This window comes from Theobroma cacao, chromosome 1 (genome assembly GCF_000208745.1).
Source record: "Theobroma cacao cultivar B97-61/B2 chromosome 1, Criollo_cocoa_genome_V2, whole genome shotgun sequence".
Lineage (NCBI taxonomy): Eukaryota > Viridiplantae > Streptophyta > Magnoliopsida > Malvales > Malvaceae > Theobroma > Theobroma cacao.
This window is the reverse complement of record NC_030850.1, coordinates 16,278,316-16,302,900: the sequence shown is the minus strand read 5'-3', so window position 1 is coordinate 16,302,900 and position 24,585 is coordinate 16,278,316. Positions and strand designations below refer to the sequence as shown.

At 30.7% G+C, this 24,585-nt stretch overlaps 2 protein-coding genes across 4 annotated transcripts; both read right to left on the bottom strand.

Annotated features, from left to right (window-relative positions):
• On the bottom strand, window positions 2,979–7,542 carry LOC18612732. Its single transcript, XM_007049646.2, has 2 exons — window positions 6,918–7,542; window positions 2,979–4,631 (listed from the first exon to the last, which is right to left on the bottom strand). The coding sequence occupies exons 1-2, from the start codon at window positions 7,175–7,177 to the stop codon at window positions 3,236–3,238; spliced, it is 1,656 nt and encodes a 551-aa protein (XP_007049708.2). The 5' UTR covers window positions 7,178–7,542; the 3' UTR covers window positions 2,979–3,235.
• On the bottom strand, window positions 18,246–21,297 carry LOC18612731 (dolichol-phosphate mannosyltransferase subunit 3). 3 transcript variants are annotated; one of them, XR_001926273.1, is made up of 4 exons: window positions 20,976–21,297; window positions 19,944–20,075; window positions 19,060–19,443; window positions 18,246–18,905 (listed from the first exon to the last, which is right to left on the bottom strand). XR_001926273.1 is itself a non-coding variant. In XM_007049645.2 (4 exons), the coding sequence occupies exons 2-4, from the start codon at window positions 20,043–20,045 to the stop codon at window positions 18,639–18,641; spliced, it is 270 nt and encodes an 89-aa protein (XP_007049707.1). In that variant the 5' UTR covers window positions 20,046–20,075; window positions 20,976–21,292; the 3' UTR covers window positions 18,246–18,638. The 3 variants fall into 3 exon arrangements, 1 of the variants encoding a protein (XP_007049707.1); XM_007049645.2 differs by having other exon boundaries at window positions 18,246–18,698; window positions 19,060–19,167; window positions 20,976–21,292; XR_001926272.1 differs by having other exon boundaries at window positions 18,246–19,443; window positions 20,976–21,294.

The window sequence follows — 24,585 nt, the reverse complement described above, 5'->3', positions numbered from 1 at the left end:
ACCATTGAAGGGAGCCAATTTTGGTTCGTAAGTAACAAAAAAAAAATCGTTAAAGGGAGCCAAAATGAAGAAATTCAAATTCAAAAAATTTTAATTGGCTAAAGTTGATATTAATTAGTTAATGTTGAAGGAAATCAAGCCTCAACTAATTAAAAGGAGAGCTAAGAAATTAAAAGAAGACTGTTGTGTAAAGAAAAATAAAAACAGAAAGGTTCTAATCAGTTAAAGTTTCCTTTAATCGGTTGAGCGGTTAACACAATGAATAGCGTAGCCAAACTGTGCAAGACATATAAGCTATAATTTAGTAAAGCTTGCCTGTAATTAGTTAACGGAACACTATTTGCCTATTTGAAAAGAGTCGTTAAAGGACAAAATAACGGCTAGTAACGATTAAAAACTGTCACTAATTCCTAGAATCAATCTCCTAAATATTTAAAAACTCTCTAACAATCAAAAATTATAGAGAGAAACTACCAATAGTGATTTTGCACTTAAAAGACCAAAAATCTTCTTTTTACACTTGTATTTTACTCCAATTCTTTGTAAAGTATTTAAGCTTGAAGCTGTACATCTTATATCAGCGAGGTGATCAATTATACTCTATATTTTCTTCATTTCTTGATTGATTAGAATGTGCAAGGCACTTTAAAGGGTTTACTAAGCTTAAGAAAGCTTAGATCTTGAGTTTAAAACTCACTTTATAAAAGCGTAGTGGAAGCCGTTAATTTTATTGATTTTAATGAATTTGTGTTGAAAATCTTTAATTAAGAAAATTAAGATAGTGAATGTAGATCAAGTAGACCGAACCACTATAAATATTATCTTTTGTTTTCTTTTCTGAACCTTCTATTGACTTGGTATCTTTCAACCTTAAAAAGTTTTATGTACAAAAACTCATTATTTATTCATATAATTTTTACCATGCATTCCACGTACAATCCCTAAACAAAAAATTAAAAATTTCAACCTCAGTTGATGCTATCAGAAAACTCAACAACTCAAACAATCTAAGCCAACAAAACACCAAAGGCTCTCCCCTTCTCCCACTGCCCTCTAAATTTCCTTCCACTCCACTGCAAATCCACTAACCACATCTCCTTACCAAAAAGGACTTACAAAATCCATGACTATTACAAGCATGGACATGCAAAAAAAATAAAAAATAAAAAACCGTGAGCTATCAACAAAAAACTCAACAACCTAAATAAATAAGATAATAAGATCCAAAAAAACAAACCATAAGCTACAAAGAAAGAAAAGCCAACAAAAATAAAGCATGAGCAACAAAGAAAGCATTTAGTTAAAACCCAAAGAAACGCCAAACTCTTTCACGCCATCCATGGGTACATGGGTTTTCATGTTAATTACGCATTATTCTTAATAAAAAAAATCAGCAAAACAAAATAAAAAATAAAGGAGATTACCTCGACAGAATTGTGGTCAAGCTGAACAGCTCTCAAACAATCCTCTTCTACCAATCACTGCATGAAACAAATAACCAAACGATACCAAGAAATAAAAACATGTTAAAAAAACCCATTTTCTATAAGAAAAAAAAAAAGAATTACTTGAAAAAATATCATCAAGCATTCATACTTGCGCCTGCGATGGGAAAAGCATGATTCGTTCATAACACAGCAAAATTAAGGCATAAAGTAATCACCTTTAGACAAAACAAAAAAAAAAAAAGGAAAAAGAAAAACAATTAATGTATAAAAGAAAACAAAACAAAACTAATAAAATCATTAATTGAAAAATAAAACAAAATACGGGTTTTGTTCACCTCAATATAAGCATCAATGGTTGGCCAAAATGACCTTCCTTGAAATAATTGTTCACAGCTTTCGTCAATTGCTCTTCTTGTCGACACGAAAAGAAGCAAGCAAGAAACCGAGAGAAGAGATTTGCAAAACATAAAACAAAGAAATCAAACAGAAAAAAATGAGAGAAGAAATTTCTGGAAGCAAGGGTATGAAAAAAATCAAAATAGCATGATAAACAAAACGATAAAACAAACAAATAAATCCAAAAAAGAAAAGAACAGGGGAAAAAGAGCAAAATGAAAATGAAAAGAACGGAGAAGGCAAAAGAAGAGAGAACCAAATAGTAAACAAAACAAAAAGGAAGGCACGGGCACCAAAACAAATAAACAAAGCAGACAAGAAGAGAGTAGTGAAAGAGAGAAAAAATAGACATATCAAAAGATGGAGAAAGTAAAAGAAGAGGCAGAGCGAAGAAACCTAAAGGGGGAGGGAAATATCTAGAGGAATGCTGGAGAAAGTAAAAAAAGAGAACGGTAAGAGGAAAAGATCAAAAAGCCATGGCCTTTCTACAAAATACCACCTACATCTCAAAATTCAAGCCAAAATCAATGACGTGGTGTTCTAATTAGGAGCAAATGTCCCCTCCTCAACACAGTTTTTGACATACGCAGATTATTGTGGGACAACCATAATACTTTGGTATTGATATTTCTCAGTCTTGATTTAGAAAAATTACGTGGTACCAGACCTTAATGGTACTGGGCCAATCCGAGACCATTGTCCGACGGGACAAGGATACTTGGTCATCGCTACTTCCATTGCACTGAGTTAGGAGGTGTTAGAACAGAAGAGCTACAGCTTCCTAACTTACAAGGAAAGCTGACTTTTCTCAGTTGCTGTTTTCTTTCTCATATAGGCTGGGGCCTTGGGTTCGTGCAATGGGAAATGAAGAGAAACAAAATTGGGCTCAATGGCACTACAGCATCATCTTGAGCATGGACTGGAGTAGTGTTCCTTAGGTAAAAGTCGTCAAATTGTACGCATCAAATAACAAAAAGGAAAAGAGTGAAACTGCTCCAACAATCTTCCAGAAATGAACAACGATCAGCAATGTCAAGCCTGTAACGCACATGAGGCGGTGACAGCAGGTATAATGCAGTCTCGTCATAACTTCCCCATTTGCAAAACGTAGGTCGATTTCTATACTTGAAAAAGTTGTTCTCAAAGCCACTTGCCGGAAATTGTCTCAAAATGCAATTGTATTAACAATGTGGCTAGGCTACTTGGAGCACTAATCAGAACTACAACATCGTGGCCGAACTTTCTTATTCATCTTGAATCAGTCTGCAGTGTCACAACAATTTAGTTGCACTATATGCAATTAATAAGGCATTTAATAGACAATGTGTAAACAGCTATATATTTGTTGTTGGCTTGTTGGCCTCATTTGGTATCATGCTCATCAATAATCATTAAAACATCCATCGTGGAGATGAATGAACAGTGCTTTGACGTGGTTTGCTTGGCTGCTCTGAGTTGTTCCGCTTCTTCATGATTGAGGAAACTGTAGGGCTAAAGTAGTCATTACTCCTTTGAGAGGTCGCCCCTTGTGAGTAAGTCTTCTTTCCATGGATAAAGCTCCTCTGCTTTTCTAGCAATGCCCTGCGAGCCACTGGGTTTCTTTGAAAGGCTCCCCATCTAGTGTAACCCACACAACTCTGGCTCCTTCCCACTTGCTGAAAGTTCCCCTCTCTAGGACTCGTGTAGTTTCGACTCTCAGCAGTCTCAGCAGAGTACATGGTCTCCCCCTCACTGCTATACCCATTATGCATCTCTGAAAGTTCTACAGGAGATGAACTAGACTGGACCTCACTCTGGGCCCCATTCACAGATCCAGTTGAGGCAACATCAGCATTCGCACTGGGACTAGACTGTACTCTATTCTTGATTTGATCTTCGTCTCTCAATGGGCTTTCTGCAGGAAGCTCCTTCAGAACATTCTCATCTGAGTTCAGAAGTAGCTGTTTGGTTGGCTGCAAAACTACTGCAGCTTTCGCAATCTGGAGAGGAAAATTTATATCCAAAAGCTGAATTTGGCTAGTCTCTTTCTTCCTAACAGGGACTGCAGTCAACTTTGGTGATTCATATATTTCTGGAGTTGGGATTCCTTGCACATGTGTTGTGTGTGGATCAGATTGTGGCATTTCGCCTTCAACAGTGTTCACTACAGCAGGAGAGCTTGGTCCTGGTTGATCCCTAGTTTTCAAGATTATATTTGATGAAGATGGAGTTCTGTCATTATCAGCTTCTGTCGACTTAAAAACCTGACGCATTGTAAAGGATGCAGAAGAATGCTCACTCTTTTGGCCTGAGGACATCAATCTAATAATTGGTAGCTTGGGTTTAGTAACTTCATCAAGACTACCTTCCCAATGCTGGTTTAACCAATCACAAATGATGGGAATGGGAATACCAAATTGCATAGGACTGTCTTTCTTCCATGATGATGAGGATGAAGAAGAAGTTGAGGAAGACTTGGTATTAGGAGATGTAGCTAGCTTCATAGGATCACAGATCATGAATGCAAGATTTCCCTGTGCATCAAATCCAGCTGAGCCAGGGTTCCATATTATTCCATCGGTTGACAGTTTTATGAGATTGTCAGTGGCAATCACCACCTTTCCTTCACCTACTGTCATTTCCTTTTTCTCTGTGTAACCTAGAAGGTAAACAGCACTTCCTAGATCTAGATTTGGTTTAGAACACGTCTTCAAGTAATGAGGTTGGTGCCCTTGGGTATTTGATTCTCCATCCATGGCATCTAAGCCCACTATTGTTAGATCTAAAACAGAGCTGGTGATGAAAAACCTGCGAAAAGATTAAAGACAGGAATTAAATTTGAAGTACACTAAATAAAAGAAAGAAAAGAAAGAAGATATAACAAGAAATATTTCAGGAGTTCTGCCACCTGTTTTGCTTAGCCCATGCATAACATCAGTAAATCAGTTAGCAGAGAAATTTTCATCATGAAACTATTAAACCAAAAAAAAAAGGGAGGAAGAAGTAGAGGGGAGGCTCCAAGATTGGGTAAAACTTTAACAGAGCTACAAAATGGGCTAGCCAAGAGAACAATTAGAACATGAATCAACTGAATAGAACAAGCCAATGAAACAGTAGAATTAGACTATCTTGTCAGCTTTTCATCAAATATCAAGAGTTTCCAGGCACGTTATTATGGAGCTAAGTGACAGCATTTCCTATTGCCAGAACTACTTCAATAAGAGAACCATGGAATTTAAACTCAAGACACCATATACGAAGGAAATATTAAAATTTCCGGATGCATCTACAATGAGGTTGAGGGGTAGATGGAGAAATTCTCAGTGCAATCCTTACAAAAGAGTCAAAACTCAAAAGAAGAGAAAAGGTAACTGTTTTGAAGAAATCCAAATTATCATAAAAGGTTTCCAAAAGGTACAACTAGCCCAAGTGCCAAAATCAACTACATCCACTGTAAGGAAAAAAAAATTAATTCTATAATTCAGAAACAGAAATTATCAATAACAAACCCAATCTGGATATCTTTCTATCTGCTCCACCATAGCATCAATGAAGTACGTAGAAACCCTTGGAGGAGTTCAGCGGGAAAAGGGAAAAAGAAAACCCAGCAGGAGATAACTAAATCAACAGCAGAACCTATTATGAATTGTTACCAAATAAAGTTTTTCTAATTTAATGGATTCTTCTTATGAAAAAAAAAAAAAACAAGAAAGTCATCTACTGCTTCAGTTTTACTCAACCTAATTTTATGCCCGCGACAGGGCATAAGCTATGAATTTGCTTAACAGAAGAGCATCTTAACTTTCAGAAGGATGATAACTAATGCAAGGTGACTTGCAAAGTATTGAACCCACAGAAGCTTTTGAGTGTTTTGTTCAATTGTCTGCTCCTTTTGCAACATCATCATTTTATCCTTAGGTGCCAACATCAAGGTGAAGAATGTCTAAGGTCCTTGATCAATAAACTAACAAAAAGTTTTTAGCTAAGCTTGATAATTATGAACATCACTGTTTCATGGAGACTACCGAAATGCTAATTTACAACATATAACGAGACGAGAGCATTAAGAGGCACAGGTGACTATATGTCTGTATAAATTTCTTCTGTTGATATATGTTATTAATAAATATTTGTAATAAACATGAGTTAGGAAAACACTTTTTTATACATTATGCTATCTGACATATCTCTGAACACGTCAAGGCTTAATGTTGTATAATAAACACAAATTTGAGAACAACACCTCAAAATGCTGATTTGCTCAATTTAACCCTTGTATGAGCAACAACTAAAGTTAGCATGACTCTTTTCATTCCCTCTCTTGCACTTATATAATACACAAGGCCCTTGGATATAACTGACTTAAGAAGGAAAAATAAAGTAGCCTCTTCTCATGCAACAATGGCAAAGGTAAATTTTCTGATATATGCACAATTTGAAAAAGAAATATTTTATCTTCCTCCTTAGAACTTCATTGAAGAAACGTAAATGATACTCAAATTATCACATCCTCATGCACAAAAACATTTGAGATTAAATAAATTAAAGTACTAATCATCAGCACCAAATACTAATACATAAATCCCAACAACCAAGCCTCAGCTGCATACCTTCTACTTAAGGTAAAGTAGTATGGGCCTCTTAATTATCTATAATAATTTAACTGCTAGGTCAAATGAGCAGAGATCACAGTTAAGTAGACATTCATAGTAAGTTTATGACAGTAAAATATCAACCAAAAACAAAGTTGTAATGACAACAAAGATGAATAAAGAACAATCTTTAATTAATGTAAACTTGACATCAATAAGTCTGACACCTAATGAAATACAAGCACAAAAGGTGAAGCCAAATTAATTAGCTCAATCAAATCTCAAAGTTGAGAATTCTACAAAGTATAAAAATCAACTCTACAACTACCAATCTTGGACCCACGTTTCTTTAATCAAGCAATCATAATTCAAAAAGCATTTTCCACAATACTTGTTGGTAACCACATCAAGTAAATGACATTAAAAATCCCTCATTTTTTTTTCCCTTCCTAGTTAAACAAAAAGTACAAAACCCCAGAAAAACAAAAAATATATGTATTACCTGTGAGGAACGAGAGAGGCAGACACGCCGTTTTGGAGCCGGATCTCAGAGCTCTCAGCAGCAGCTACAGAAGGGAGGTTGACGTGAGTAGTTAAGAGAAGATTCCGGTGGATAAGGAATCCAGTGCCGGAGATTCCACTGACGGAGGTTCCGGTGATTCCGGCCATTGCCGGAGCTTTACTTGAGAAAATGGTGCCTTTCATTCTTTCAGTCTTGCTTACTCCTTTGCAAAAACACCACGACTCCCTTAAACCACCCATTTGTTTTTTTTTTTTTGTTGTGCTTTTCTCCAATTTCCTTTTATAAAATGTTCAGTCTTTTAACGAGTCGAAAGAACTGGTTTTTGGTAGTTGTCAGAGGGCTGGATCTGGAGACAATGGCATTGTAAGGTTTCTGAGAAGAAAAGTAAATTAACGTAAAGTGTATGAGAGTTTGCTTCGCTGAGAGAAAAAGAGAGGGAGGGAAGGGACGAGATGGTCGTGAAATGAATAAAGGGAGGGAGCTGAGGAGGGGTGTGTTTTCTGAGCTGGAATCTTGGGGACAAAACTGTCTGTGTCAAAAACAAAGAGAGAGAGTGAGAAAAAGAGTTTTTGCAACGGGGAAATCTTGATTCTCCGATGACTGATTGATGATGGTTTTGCAATTTTTTGATCGCACTTAATGCGAACCATACACGTACTATAGGCATACCAAATCTCCCTCTACATATTCTACATGGAATTATTTAGTCATTAGGATCTGCCCCTCTGGCCGAAACGAGCTTTCGCAAAAATAGGTCATCTCTTGAAAAATGTTTTTTTTTCCTGGATATTTTATATAAATTGTTGTTTGAATGATATTGTGAAAAATATTTTTTATTTTAAAAATGATTTCTTGTTTTACAAAATTAACATATTATTACGTAAACTTAATATCATTAATGTAAAAATTATGCTTAAACTTTATGTACCATTTTTAAAATAAATTTATATTATATAATCCTAATTAATGGTGTCGATGAAGCAGGTTAATTGATATTGTCTAAAATATAAGCTAAAAGTTCAAGCAATTCGTTTTAAAAATATTTTTATCTTTTAAAATAATTATATATTAAAATTACATAAAAATAAATTTTTATTAATATTTGGAGCTAAGCCACTGAAAGTTAGGTTTGATCCACTCATTTAAACTAAATTTTTATTATTAAAATATTAAAAATTTATTTTTGTTATTTTTAAATATAATTTAAAATTAAATTAAATGAAAGCAATTTTTTATTAATAAGACAATATCTGGAGTCAAAACTAATTTAGTTAAAAGTTCTAAAAGCTAAGTTCAATACACCCATTTAAATTGAACTTATTAAAATATTAAAATTAATATTAATATTTTGAATAAATATATTGTAAAATCAAAATAAAATAAAGTAATATTTTTATTAATATAATAATAACCTAAAATTTCATACTCAGGTAATAGGCTAGTTCAGGACAAGTCTAATTTGAAGGCTCGAGAAGTTTCCTGAGAATTGTTTTTCACTTTTATAAAGTGGAGAAGAAAATTTTCCATATTTTGATCCCTTTTCCCGTTAGTTTTCAACATATTTTCCATTGACTTCCAAACTTCAGAAAATTCGAAAATAATTCTCTAAAATCTCATTTCGTGAAACAAAAGTAGATGTTTCAAAATTATTCTCTAAGCATCTAATTGTTTTTTTTTTTTAATTTGTTTTACAATTCCCAAAATAAAAAATTTTTAGTTAAAATGTGAGAATTTGTATCTTTTATATTTCATAAGATTAATGCGGTTGATGAATGCCTTTCAAAAAAGAATTAATGGGGTTAATATCATTAATTTGATTAGTTGCATTACGAATTTAAAAAAATGAAATATAAAAGAAGATTTTGAAAAGTGGGTGAAATATTATTCCATGTTGAGTAAATGCAGCATCTGATTTGATATTTAGGAGGGCAGGACATAATAAAAACACTCCATTCAATAATAGTAGAAATGAGTTATAATTGATGCTGGGTTGGATCAATTCCTAATAATTACTGTATTAAGTATATTGGGGATACAAAAAATTAATCAAATCTTTAATGGTTTGAATTTACTTTAAAAGAATTTGATATAGCTGGTTCAACCACTATATATATATATATATATATATATATATATTTGTAATGATAATATCTCAAAAACAGTTAACAGTTAAAATAGGGGAGGGTGATGTTTCAAACAGGAGCAATGAACCGCTGCTTGGTGACCCTTTAATCTATTCGGACAGTCAACTAAAAAATGTTTTTTTTTTTTGGGAAGCGAAATTTGACATTTCCTTTCTAACAATATAAATTAGGTCCTAAAATTGTCATTCTTACTAATTTTAAACAAAACGTCACTCTATCTCTTTCTTCTCCAAGTTGTCCATAACCACAAATTTTGATGACTTTTATTTTGTTCATTTAATTTAGACATAATATCTAAAAAAATTCATAAACTATTTAAAAAATTTTAATCAAAATTTATTTATTATTATATTAAATCAAACTCTTATATTTTTATTTTAAATCAAATAAACTTTTATAATTGATGCTTAACTAATTATCATTATTTAAAACGTCATTTGTCTTTTTTATGTTACGCGATGCTGACGTGCATAGTGAATGATAATGTGATATGGAGATGATAATATGACTCTATGACATTTTCACCTTTCTCATTAGTATCATGTCAACACAATGAAAAAATAAAATAACAAGTGGTATTTTAATTAATAATAATTAGTAAACTGTTAGTTATAAAGATGGTGTTTAGTATTTTGCAGGGAATGTAATTGTTATTAAAATAATTTTGTAACATTTGATATAATATGAAAAAGTGATACTTGTAGGAAATGTGATTGCAAGGAAGATTACATTGTAATGTTTGGTTTGAAAGCACTTTATTGAAACTGTAATATAAATTTATAAAATTATCTTTATATAAACAAAAATTGATAATTAATATTTTTAAAAAAACTATTCCGGATTTTGATTGCTTGAAATCATTTTTGCCAAAAAAATGAAATATATTTTGGAGGACAAGAATTTATTTAGAATCTACCATGTATCGATAAAGTTACTCACAACCTAATGGTTCGCATTGTTAAAATAGGTTCTCTATTTTGTCAATTATGTTTTCTCTTTATCGAAGTTGTCTTTTTTTAGGGGGGCGGAATTAAGCTTTGAATTAAAGAAAAAGAGGGAACAATAATTCACTTTGGGTTCATTACATGGAGATTTTGTTTTGTTATGTCTTAATCTAGTATAACATTCCAAAATCTTTACCCGAAGGTAGCCAACCAATCTATACACAAGAATCAAAATTCCCTTGTCACATTGGGTATCTCAAACTTACTCATCAACCAAAAAACAAAAACCAGAAACACACAAAAATAACTCAACTGGCTCAATGATGAAGGAGTTATAGCAGACAAATTGGGAGTTGGAAAACAAAAGGAAATAAGGAAAATAATTTGTAATGAAGGGATTCCCATTAAATATCAATGACAAACTAGATTAAAATGAAACCAAATAAGCTAGAGTGAGCGGCTAAGGTTCCTATTGGTGGCAAGAAGAAGAAGAGAAAATAGAAAAAAGGGTTGGTTATGAGTATGAAGACATGGTAAAAAAAGAAAAAGGTGACTTGCCCTTTGCACAGGGAAAGTTACTTTCCCTCCTTAACTAAAGGTGACATACCTTTTGCCTATTGTAATCACATTGCAATGGGATGACTTTATCTTATGTTTTAGACAAACTAAACATTGTAAAGTGATTGTGTATCCAATTAAAATGTAGGGAATCTACCCCACATGCAATGCCTTCAAAGGTCTAGTTGATCCAAAATAAAAATACAGGGATTTGATTGAATATAATAGAAAAATAAAAACTTAATTGAATATTTTTTAAACATGATGCCTTTTCTCTTGTTTAGTCAAAATTTTTTATTTGAGATAAGAGTTATTAATTATTACGTCTTTTATAATTGTAATTCTCAAAGAATCAAGCTGGTAAGATGAGAATTCAAGTAGCAAAGATGAAGATATAATGCTCAAAATTTTTAATTTCTTTTAACGTTGTTAAATTGTAAATAAAAACAAAAAATTGACATAAAATTGTAAAAGGAGGTTTTAATTTCGGACTAACCTGTTGGATGTGGATCTTTGTGTATGCATGTTTTTGTGTAAACTATGGATTTCAAAATTTTTCTAATTATGGAAGCAAACAATCCAAATACATAAGCGGAATTACACATCATGCATCTAGCAAGTCAATTTAATTACACCTAAAATTCAAGAATAATAATAGATTTGAAATTAGACCTTTCTCTTGTAAGAATTTTAATTCTTGACTCCTAGTGAATTGTAGTAAATTCACTACCACACCACAACTTTGATTTCTCAACCAAATTGACTTACTACTTATTCTTCAAGAATTTCTTCAATTTGAACCCTGAGTGGATAAGGTGTGGAATGCTTAATCAAAATGGTAACAATTGAATTTCTCTCTTTTTCTTCTTTGAAACTATAGCTATTTTTCTTAGGAAAGGTGTCTAGAAAAATACCAATATTGGAGAGAAAAAAGACATTGAGAGAGGCTCAACTATGGAGGTATTTTGGAGGAGAAATTTTGGTTATTAGGGTTTTGAACAAAAAGAAAGAAAAATCTTTTTCTTTTCTTCTTTTATTATTATTTAATTCGACCTCTCACCTTTTTTTTATAGATTTTTTTATTTTTTAAAAAACTTTAATTAAAATTAAATTCCTATTAATAGTCCATTCAGGTTATCCATAAAGAGTTATGGTTACACCATGTTCCTCCAATAATTATCTAAATTATAATTAGATAATAAATAATTTATTTATTTAATTATTATTATTTTTCCATTTCAAAATGGGATTCCTCATTAAATAATTATTCTATTTTATTATTATTCATCTTTAATTAAAAAGAATTAATAATAAAATAAAAGAATTTTAATCAAACATGGAGTCTTATAATTTATCAAGAAATTACAATTAATTATAGATAAAGAATAAACAATTTAATTTTTTAATTATAATTAAAATCCTTTAATAGTATTTTATCTCGAGACAATAATTATCTTAATACATATTTCTCATTTTAAGACAACTTTTGTCTTAAAAATATTTATTTATTAAGACAATTTTTGACTTATCAAAAATAATGTAATTAAAACAACTCTTGTCTCAAAACATCACATATATTCTTGTCTAAATTAAGACAACTCTTATCTTAATTAAGACAACATATGTACCTTATCTAAATTAAGACAACTCTTGTTTTGATTAAGACATCATCTAAAGTTACCATTTTTGAACATCAATTTAATCAATTATAAAAATACACACATTCCATCTTAAATAAGTTGAATTTTACCAAGTTAAGTGAGGAATCTATTTGGACGTAAATATTCCAAACTCCAATAAACTAAGAATTATTCTTAATCTCATTAACATAATCCAAGTTTATTAACCATGGAATCATTTCACCATAAATTCATGGTTGTACTTTTGGATTAACTACATTTACAAGAAATAGTCCAATATTAATATTTAATATTTAATATTTAATATTGGTTGTTCAATTGCAATCCTTGTGTTGCAAACCCTCATACCCATCCAACGACAAAAGGTAAAATTACCATTTTACTTTTTATGTTAATTTTGTCTCTTGGTCTTAGATTTTATCTAATTGGTGACCAATACTCTAGATCCAATCTTCTGAGTATCAAGATGTGATAAGTAACTAATTTATCAATTCACTGGACCCAAATTAATCACCAATCTTTCTTAAATTACTAGAAGTGACATTATTATTATGAACTCCACTTTTTGGATACATGTTCCCTAATGCTTACCTCGATTATAATCCCAATATGAGGAGTTTAGGTTAAGGCTCTATGATGATCATGCCCATGGCACATCAAAGATCATAAGAAGATAAAATAAAAGTTCATCAAGATTATGGCTTTACCATAAGCGGATGCATAGGTGGGAGATTAATGTTTAAGTAACAGTTAAACTTAAACTCGATTATCATGTGATTCCAATTCAAATTATAGTATTATTACTCGAAGTCAGCTACTTCGATGATTTGAGACTCATCATTTCCTCAAAGTGAATTACATTCCTTACATTGGAAGTAATTTAGACATTATAGTCTTAACATAATAAAGTGACTACTTTATTATATAACTGTAAACAATTTTAGATTCAATTAAAACACATGTCTCTTATGTATGACTCTTTATACAAATGTATTTTAATACTCTAATAGAATCTTAGTACCTTTATAACTATTTAATAAATGCTTACTTAAAACAAATTCTTCGTTTTATTATCAAAATATACTTTCATTGCAAATAATATAAATGGAAATAAACATAAAAATATACTTGCTTTCTAAGAAACCATGTTTGCAAATTCCTAACAAAAACACCCTATAGGTCCTTGTACTATGGGGTTTTCATCAATTTAGTTCTTGTACTTTGGGATTTTGTGCAATCGAGTTCCTCCTCTAACACAATCCAAATTAACTATGATGTGCCATGCTTGAATTTTTTTTAAAAAAATTTTTTTCACGTCAATTTTTTGTGTCACGTCATAAGGACTAAATTGGATGAAAATGTAGAGTACAAAGATTAAATTGAATAAAATTGTAGAGTATAAGGATTAAATTGAACAAAAATCTATTAAATAGGAATGAAATTGGATGCTTTTACCAGTTTTGTTTAGCATTACATTTGTTCCATAAATGTATTTTTGCACCTTAGCGGTTATTCTTTGGCAATTAAAAATCATTAACTTTCCATTTGTATAAAAAATGTACAAACTAATTACACTACTCTTTTTGAGGGCAAATAAATATTCTCATTTTATTGGAGTAATCCAAGTACATCTAATCAAGCCATCAGGATATTTAAAAAATAGAATGAACATCACCCAATTCTTTCAAAAGGCTTATAACCTCTGCTAAAACAAATATCTAGTAAAAGTATAGCCCTTGTAGAATATCCATTTTTTTACAAAAGAAAGCCATCCAAATATACACAATATAGACAAAACTATAGCAAAAAGGACCCTTACTCCAACAAATTCAACTATGGCAACAAACTAAGATATCAAGATCATATATAAAAGTACAGCAATGACTAACCAATTGATATACAAATCTGTTAGCTTTAACAATTGACCTTAAATTTTGAAATGACTTAAACCAGTGACCAAAATTGCAAAAACATGTTATTCAAATGTATTCTAAGTCCCCATGAACTTTGAAGTAAAATGGCTAAGTGTTTGGACAAATTTTAATGCTAAATTAGCTCAAAATCAACTTTTTTAAGTCAAGAGTATCAATACCTCACAAAGAAGTATTGATACATTCAAGAAAGAAATCATTCTATCTTGAAAGTATTGATACCTAGCAAGAAAATATCAATACATTTTTAACAGAAAGCATTCTGTTGGAAAAATATCGATACCCAAGAAGCCCAAGAGACAAAGTATTGATACCCAGTCAAAAAGTATTGATACCTTCAGACAAACAAGCACGGAAAGACACAAATAACAGTTATTTTTTGTATGAATTAACTTAAACGGTTCCCAAGAATTTCCAGAGTATAAATACAAGTTTTCAACTTGATTTAACAAATGAGAAGGCATTGAAAAACATTTCTTTGAATAGAGAATAAGAATCATCATTAAAATCATCAAATTCTCTCTCTCTTATTTTTATAGGTTTTTATTGTATCACTCTTAAAGCTTTGACTTTCTTTATTCTTTTATGATATTCCTTGTAAACATCTTATACTCACTAAAACTATAAGCTTTCTAGAGGCATTAGAGCTTTCATCTCATCACTCTTGTATTTGATTGAAAATGTTCTACCTTAACCTCTAAAAGGTATTATTGTTTGGTTATACCTTAACCATAGAAAAGGTAAACAGGTTGAGTCTTAGCCTTGAAAAGACTAGTGTAAAAGCTATGCGTTGTCCTTAAAAGGCATTTGAAATATTGGATTACAAACTCCTTGGTGATCTAAGGGAGAAGACATAGGCAAAGAGGCCGAACCTCTATAAAACAATTGTATTGAGTTTTTCTTCCTTCTATTGACATTTGTTTTCATATATCAAATTCTTTGAAAGTATTTTCTTCCTTGTAAAAGTTTTTAAAAGAAAAGGTTTTTCATTAAGCAAAGCTTTTTAAGTCTTAAACGTATAAAAATTTTTAAACATTCAATTCACCCTTCTTGAATATCTTTTTATTGAGCTTACGAATCTAACAAGATCCAATATCCATAGACACCAAACCTTTATTTTGTAAAAGGTTTAGGGCTTAGGATTTAAGGTTTAAGATTTAGTTTGTCGAGCCATGTTAGCCAAATCATAAATAAAAGTAAAGTAATGGCTGACATGCTAGCAAACTAAACCCTAAACCCTTCACAAAATAAAGGTTGGGGGTCTATGGGTGTTAAATCTGTATACCAATTGGCTAGCCATTGCTTTAATTTTATATTCTGAAAATCTTAGTTTTGTGTCATGGTTAAGTTTGTTGGAGCAGGCTCTCTTTTATTATGGTTTTGTCTATATTGTGTACATTTGGGTGGCTTTTTTTTTTGTAGAAGGTGGATATTATAAAGAGGATATACATTTACTTGATTTTTGTTCTAGCAGAGGTTACAAGCCTCTTGACAGGATTGAGCTGTTTTACCACAAGACCTTTTTGTTAACTTAAGGTTTTTTGATTGGATGTACTTGGATTACACAAATGAAATGAGAATATTTTTAGGGAAATGAGAATATTTATTAGCCTTTCAAAAAAAATAATGTGATTAGTTTGCACATTTTTTGTACAAATGAAAAGTTAATAGTTTTTATTACTAAAAAATAACCTCTGATGTGTAAAAGCATATTTTTGGTGCAAACATAATATTAAACAAAAACTAGTAAAAATACCCAATTTGATCCATGTACTTTACAATTTTGTTCAATTTAGTTTTTATACTTTACATTTTTATTCAATTTAGTCCTTATATCGTGGCACAAAAAATTGACGTGGGAAAATTTTTTTTCGAATATGCCACGTCATCGTTGCCACATCAACATGCCAATACCACATCAACACCATTAATGGTTAATTTGAACGGCGTTAGGGAGAGAGACTCGATTGCGTTAAATTTCAAAATACAGAGACTAAATCGATCAATTTTAAGATATAATAATTAAATTGACAAAAACCCTATAATATAGGGACTTACAAGGTGTCACGAGCCTATATTTTCAACTCAAAAAATATGCTTAATATGTGGTGAAAAGTCCATATTTATATAGCCAAGACTCATCTCATCTCTTATTGATGTAGAATCGGTAACATTTTATCCCACCCAATTATACTATGCCTTCGTTGCACTGGCTCTTTACCCATAGAAGAGAGGAACCCTTACACTGATTCGAGTTTACCTCGATCTTTGTATCTCTCATGGGGGTCTCACATCAATGAAAATTTAAGTTTGCTCTAATACCACTTGTTACGGGTTCATGTTTTTAATCCAAAAGACATGTCTAATAGATGATAGAAAGTTCATATTTATATACCCAAGATCTATCTTATCTCTTATTGATGTGAGATATATGACACAGAATACTTTGACCTTTAATTTCCTGCCCTACAAGATTCTTGTATAGTAAAAGAATGCGCATCTACGTTGTTTATCTTTGTACAATACTTTACTAAAATCAAACGAAATGATAATAGTAGATGGTAAGTGACAACTATTATTATTATTATTATTATTTGCCTAAAAACCTTCACACATGAAAGAACATGCGATGCAGAATTTTTTCTTGTAGCGCATACATGAGATGGAGTAAGGTGTGGATGGAGAAAACATGTGATTCATAATGATTGCATTTGCATGCAAATGTTTAAGGTTTACGGAATTAAGATTTCGAATATCCATATTATTTTTTAAAAAAAATAGAGAAGAAACCTTGAAAGCCATTTCCTTTTCTTTTTCCCTATAATATATGAAAAACATTCTATAAGGCTACAGAGATTGTCACAATTCACAAACGTAATGTGGGAAATGGGCCCATAAGAACCTTAAAATGTTGATTGATAATGATATTGACCCTTCAACTCCAACCGTTGAAAGTTGAAGCCACGTCCACCTGTCATGACAGTTATATGGCCTAAAATAATTTATCGGTCCATTTGATTATATATAAGTAAAATCCTAATCTCCACCTCCAAAATGCTAGACTTGGCAGTTCGTGTTAACTTGTAGTAAATATGTCAGATACGATTAGACACGAAACACGTTAAGATTAAATATAAACACGATACGTTTAATATTCGTGTCTTAAATTTAAAACACATACACGTACACGATTAATAACACATTTAACACAATTAACACGTTTAACACATTTAACACGATTAAATAAAAATATTTATAATTAAATATAATTTTATTATTTAAATATAAAATCTATAATTATAAAAATAATTATAATAAAATAAAAATAATAATAACATCAAATAATCACCAAAAGTTAAAAATTAAAGTTGAGCATGTATAATTATATTATATTCTTTATAAAATTAAAAAAACTTATTAAAATAATTATTTAAAATTATTTATATAAAGTTAAAATAGTTTTTTAACTATTAATTTTTAATAGGTTAGTAAATGTATCACGTGTATACGTTTAAATACGATAACACGATTAAACACGATAACGCAATTAAACATGATAAGACGATTAAGTAAACGTATTTAAACGTGTTTTAAACGTTTTTGTCTTGTCTAACACGTTAAGACATGTAAATACGTTAAGATCAAACTCAAAATCTGTTTAACCCGTGTCTTCTCCAGTCGTGTTAACGTGTCATGTTCAAAATTACCAAATCTACTAAATGCCTATCTCCACTATCAAGAATAAACCCAAAGAAACAATATGTTGGGTAATATAGCCTTATCGTTTTTCAATATGTTGATATTATTAGAGCTTGGTGGTCAGTGGTCACTATTCACTGGATCATTCCTAACAGAACAAAACAATCCATCCACACAAAAAGCACCGTGGGATCATCAAGGGTGAAAACCAGGGTTTCCATTCTCCACACTCTGCAGTAACTAAATGGCAGTATATGTCATTTCTTCTACATTATATTGTAAGAATAAGCCCCCTCTTAAACTAACTTTATCATAGGTGTCTGACCCTTGAAAATATAGATTGCCATGCATAAACATGTCATTTTGCACCATCCTAACTGAAAGATCGAGGTACATAAACTTTGTCCAAGACTCCATTAATATGCTTTGATGAAATCAAAAAAAATTACACCCGCACAGCATTCTCACTCTGAAGCTAATTTGTTCCACCCTTTCAATAGGCTAAATTAAGGGGGAAACTACTTAACAGCTATGATAAACACCAAAAAATTGGACGTAGCCTAACTTTGGGAGCCGGAAAAAGAAAAATGGTGAATCATTTCTTTTACAACATTTTCCTCAATATATTGTAAGACAAAATTCTTCTACAAAAGTTATGTAAACTTTGAAGTTAGTTCCCAATCTGTAACTCTTCTCTCTGGACCAAAACGGCCATCCACTGGTAAAGATTGCAGCATTTTTGCTCTAAAACTTGGAACCAAGAAGAGAAATTAAAAAGCAACCATCATGCAAAACCAACATCAACCCCCTTTTGATTCAGAAAGTCCTTGGCCTCGGCAATATCCTATAGAATATAACACATATTATGGAACCGCAAAAAACAAATCACACCAACAAATTCAATCTCTTAGTAACACAAATTATGATAATTATCACCACAAATTTATTAAAACTTTTCAAAAAAGTGTTATGAACTGGGGAAATACAGTCTCAGATTTCTGTTTAGCAGATAAAAAAAATTCAAGTCCCAACCATATTAGCAAATACCAGCCTGCTCAAAAGCATAAGGGAGAACAAAAGGAGAGGAAAGGAAAAGGCAAAGGAATTCATCACTAATTAGCCATTTAGTAAATTGAACACTTAAAATAATAATGACCTAAAAGTCTCCTCAGCTGATCGGTTATAAAAAATGAGAAATGAAATACCTGCTGCAGCAGCAATGCTTCTTGGGGACAAGTTGGGAATCGCATTAGACCAACTCCAACCATTAATAAACCATAGCATCCAAGTGACACAATAGAATAGATAGGCAGCTGAATAAAAGTTACAGCAATGGTGCAGAGTAAGTTGTTTGGTGGATGGTAGTGGTTCAAATGTTCGCTTAATTTGGACTATCTAAAATTGAAACTGTTTAAAAATAGGGTATTCAAAACCGAAACACAAAACTGCTTAAAAATAGGGTACTCAAAACTAAAACAAAATTGTTTAAATTTCTTATCCTACTAACCAAAACCTATTTGATCCCGATTATTTATAACCATTAATTACCCAAAACCAATTATTTTGATGGATATCTGTCCCATCCTGACCTGCTTAAAAAAATAAAGAAAGACCCTTTAATATTACACAAAAGTGAATAACAAAAATAACATGCTACTAAATTTTATAAAATAAAGTCATCAATAACAATCAATAATAATTTGTTTCTTACATAATACAATAGCCTTTTAGTTCATCAATCAAATTACTATAAAAAAAAACTAAAAAAAAGTTTTCTTATTCGTTAAGCAGGTTTAACAAAGCGAGATTTATTCGGATACCTTTATATCTATTAAAAAATAATTGAGTTTTGGTAGTAGGTATCCTAGCCCTCCTATCCAAACCCTACCCGAAACCTAATCAGGTATTGGTTTTAATAATGGAACCTTGGCCATACTCAATTATAGGAAGCCAAAACCGCAATAACCAGTTTTAGCCATGTTGAGTACCTAGTTCAAAGCCACCCACTGCCATCCCTAGGAAGTGGTAAGGCAATAGAACAAGTGGATATAAGTAAAACAAAAACATTATGGCACAAAAGGAAACTCACCAACCAAGTATGACTTTGTGATATTATGGATGCCTGCAATAGGCCGATCCAAAGTCCAGAGATGGCCACCAGCAGAGAGAAAATCTTCACAACATGCTTCATCGGTTGGCAATGATAATTAACTTAGAAGTCCTGATTTTATTTCAAAAGATTTAAACTTTAAACAAATAAAGACAGATGGTGTTTAGGTAAAATGCAAAATGCGTACTAGTGATGTATAAAAGACACAAGTAATGACTACCACTTAAGAACACAGAGAACACCTAAAAAAGCATGTATAAGAAGTACTACCAAGTATAAGCTAATACCATGAATGAAGACAAGGAATACCTTAATGAAATCTTTAATATCTTGTTCATTGTAATCAAAACACAAAATCAGTAGCAACAGAGTTCAAATTGTCCCTTGGTACAGTTATCAGGTCCATTATTTTAGCTAAAGGGAGAAACAAAAAAGCAACTAGAAGGCTTTTTACTCAAACACCCAAGACAAGGCACGAAACTGAATACACAGGCATACAACAATAAATCAACAAAGTATTTATTGCCATCAGAAGGGATAGACCAAAAATGATATTATCATTGTTATTCCATAATAATGGAAATCAAAGCCCTTGCGCAAAACATCCCGAACATCAGCTGGCAAACTCACGTAGAGGGATCAATTGCATTTCTCAAATCTAAGTTACTTAGCTAAAAGCCTAAAACCAATAAATTGAATCCCATAGCAAGCAAAACCAAAACCCACATAAATGATGAAAAAAGAAAAAAGAAGCAACTAAACGGATCAAAACTCTAAACTGCCATAATTTTCAAAATAATAAATCTATAAACTGCCATCAGAGGGATATCGAATTAAAATATTTTTTTCAAAGTCCCATTTAGCTTTTGCATCTAATGGAACTCAAAGCCCTTGCGCAAATTTCCCGAAAAACATCACTTGGCAGTTTCAATTTAAGATTTTTTTTTTTTTGCTGAAGTAATTAAACAATCAGACCAAATAACGAGAAAATCAACTGATGAAAGAGCATACCTTGAACTAAAGCACCACGAGAAAGAATCGCAACCAGAGAGAGGATAAGAGTCACAGGGGACGGCAGCCGAAAAGAGGAAGGAGAAGAGCGAACAGGAAACAAAGGCAGAAAGAAATGTCTTTGACTTTTTACCTTGTTATGTACGGCTTCGGGTTTGGGTCATTTGGGCTCTAACGAAGGAAGGAATTTCCGTAGTTTTTCCGCTTCAAGATTTTGAAGAAGGCAAGATCTGATGCCAGTATGGTTTTGGTTTCGGATCCTTTTTCATGCGGGTGAGGTGAGAGTAGACAGCCCCAGAAGAGAAGCTAGGCTTAAAAAGTCAATTATCCATCCAAATTAAATGGATTTTTTTTTGAAAAGCCCAAATTAAATGGATTTAGTTAAAATGGTTTGGTTTAATCGATTTAAAATGTTTGATTTAATTAATTTTTTTGATCCATTTTCGATTTTAAAAGTTTTAGACCAAATTGATTTAAAAACCAAACTAAAATTTGTATATATATATATATATATATATATATATATATATTAATATATATAATATTAGATATATTATTTTTAAATTTATATAAAATATAATATACATTTAATATTTTCACCTTTTTATTTCTATCTTTTCAATTCTTATTTCTTTATTTTTTTAATTCTTTTTTGTTTATACATTTTAAAGATGTCAAAGATTGGGATTGTGAATTCTATTTTTGTTGTTGACTAATGATGAGTGAAGAGATTAGAAATGCATTATTTACACTTCAATTGAGGTGAATGTTAAATTTTATAACTTTTTATATAATTTTTCATTTTTAATCTTCTTTTACTTTGTTATTAAAAAAATTTATACTAATTATATTTTTTTATTTTCTTTCAATTGTTAGATAGCCTATGTGAGTGAATGTGAAGAGCCAAGTCATAAGGAGATTCAAGTTGATAATTTGTGATGATTAATAGTCTTGTATTAGATAGTTTTATTTTATGGATGTTAATATTATTATCTTTGACTTTTTGTTATGTTGAATTTTTAATGTTAATTTGATGATTTATATAAAAAGACATAATTATGTGAGCTAAAGAACAAAAGTTCTGTTTTTTTATATTTAGATTATTTGTATATTTTATAATTATGAATGAAGTTTATAAGTTTTAATAATGTAATTTATAAAAAAAAGTGATAAAATTTTGATCTATTATTCCAAAATCAAACTAATCGAACCAATTCAATATTTGGTTGATTTGGTTCTCCTTTATTTTTGATTAATTTTTTAAAAATATTTAGTCTATTTGATCTTTAGATATAATGGACTAAACCATTAAAACCACCCAATTGCTCATTCATAGGGAAAACTAAAAGGCACCAAAGTTGGATGTGGTTGAGTTTGGGCTTTAATTAGGCTAAGAAAAAGTTGGCCTAAGCACCTAATTTTCAGCGGAATTTGGAAAATTGTAATTCAAAACAATGTGCAAAATAATGTTTTCTAAATAATCGTAAAGTTAAAATGTCATGATAAAAGTCTGAATGAACTAATTTGAAGAGTCTCATAAATTGTAATACTTAGATAGCCTTAAAATATCTCAAATGCATATGCAAGATTATAAAACGTCACTATCTGAAATTCTTACATGCTTGACCAAATCATAACTTATAAAAATATTAAAAAAGGATGAGTAAAACAACTTAGCAAGTAACCGACATCCCTTCAGTTGGATTAAGCATACTTAAAACATTTAGACCAAAATCATCAATAATAAAGATAGTAAAATACAATTGGGTAATCTCAATCATGATTATATTGTTCCAAAATAATTTTACAATGATTTTAGATTTTAATGGTCTTCTGTAACAAGCCATGGTCACACTTAACCAATGTGGCATAAATCAGAATCAAAACAAAAACCACAATTAACTTCAATGGCATGGGTTTGAAGCAATTAATGGTTGCAGAGAACAATATAATAAAAATCATTATTTTGTAATTAATTGCATAGTTTGAAACCAGTTTATAATCATAAAGTACATGTCGACATAACCAACATTTAACCTCCATTGGCAAGGTTAGAGCATAGCCATACTAAAAGACAAAACAAAACGGATTTTCAAATTACCCGAAATAGACAACACAATATTTATCCACTTGTTACAAAACAGATATCATACAAAGTTAATTTCATATGTTCAATTTGAAATACTTTATGCAAAATCTCATAGTATCAAAGATAGATTTACATATATTGAACAAAATCATATTTGGAATTCAAAATAAAAAAATCATGTGTTAGCCAAATCATATTCCAAAACCTGAACAAAGAGATCATATATATTTATATATATTTATATTCTCAACTCAATTTAATAAGTCAAATATATGAAATTCAAATTCACATTGAGGCTAATTTTCAGGGTATGAAAACATTGAATGAATTTCAAGTTACTTATCTGGTATTCTAAGTCTATTGTCAAGCAACAAAACACAGAATTCTCCTTGTAGCCTACTATTTAAAGAAAATATGCAAAATATCAAAAATCAATTTACATATAAATTTCACAAGATGCAACTTTCTGTTGATCATCCTAAAGCATATGGTGTGTGTAGCAACCTCTTTTGCAAATTGACAAACATTTTCTAATAATATAGCTATTTTCCTTTTTATTAAGGAAGATATCAAAAATTAAGTACAATTGAAACTTAAACCATAACTTATAAAATTAGTAACGCTTTTAATTTTTGATGAAAATCTAATATTAATTTCATGTAGATGTCATAATTGTAATTTTTCCTTAGATTCAATGGGCCATTACTAAATCTACCAACATGAAAAATAATTTATATTTTTAAAAAATGAAAAATAATTTATAAAGTATTTTATTGATGTAAAAAATTCACATATAAATAAAAATTGTGAAATTTATAACAAAATTAATCAATAGTTGTTCAAAACTAATTTTGGAATAATTAAAATGGATTTTTCAAATTTTTTAAAATTTTAGAATCTTGATAGCCATTTGGCTTACTTTGAGAATTTATAACTCCTAACTTGACTTTATTCTTGTGATAAATCCAAGACCAATTTAAAGTATTCATGTCATATTATAGCATAAAATATTTGTTTCAGTAAAAAGGATTAGAAAATTCATAATTTTCACAAGCAAAAATTTAAAAATCACCACAGAAATACCTAGATTTCTAGGTTTTAGATTCAACAAGTCAATTTTGCATCTTCAATTCTCTTAGTACATAAAGACTCTAATTGAGCCATTGACACCAAATTAAAGATCACATTTTATAGAATAAAAATTCTCAGAGAATTGACTCTAACGTTACCAGAATGTGGAGTTCCAACGACCTTAAGTTGGATCATTAAAATTGTCAACAATGGATTTTCAACCAAATTAAAAAAATCATCTCTCTAATTTTTCAACCAAATGAGGTGCTAAAAAAACCATTAGAAAGATCTTTTAAAACATTTCCATTGGTACCCATCATGTGGTTAGAAAGGCACTGGAATAGTGCCAATGTTGTTGGGAAGTTAAAGAGACTTAACATAAACATAGGGTTTTTGTGCCAAACTATGTAAAATACAAAATTTTCATAAATTGAAACATACTCATACCTT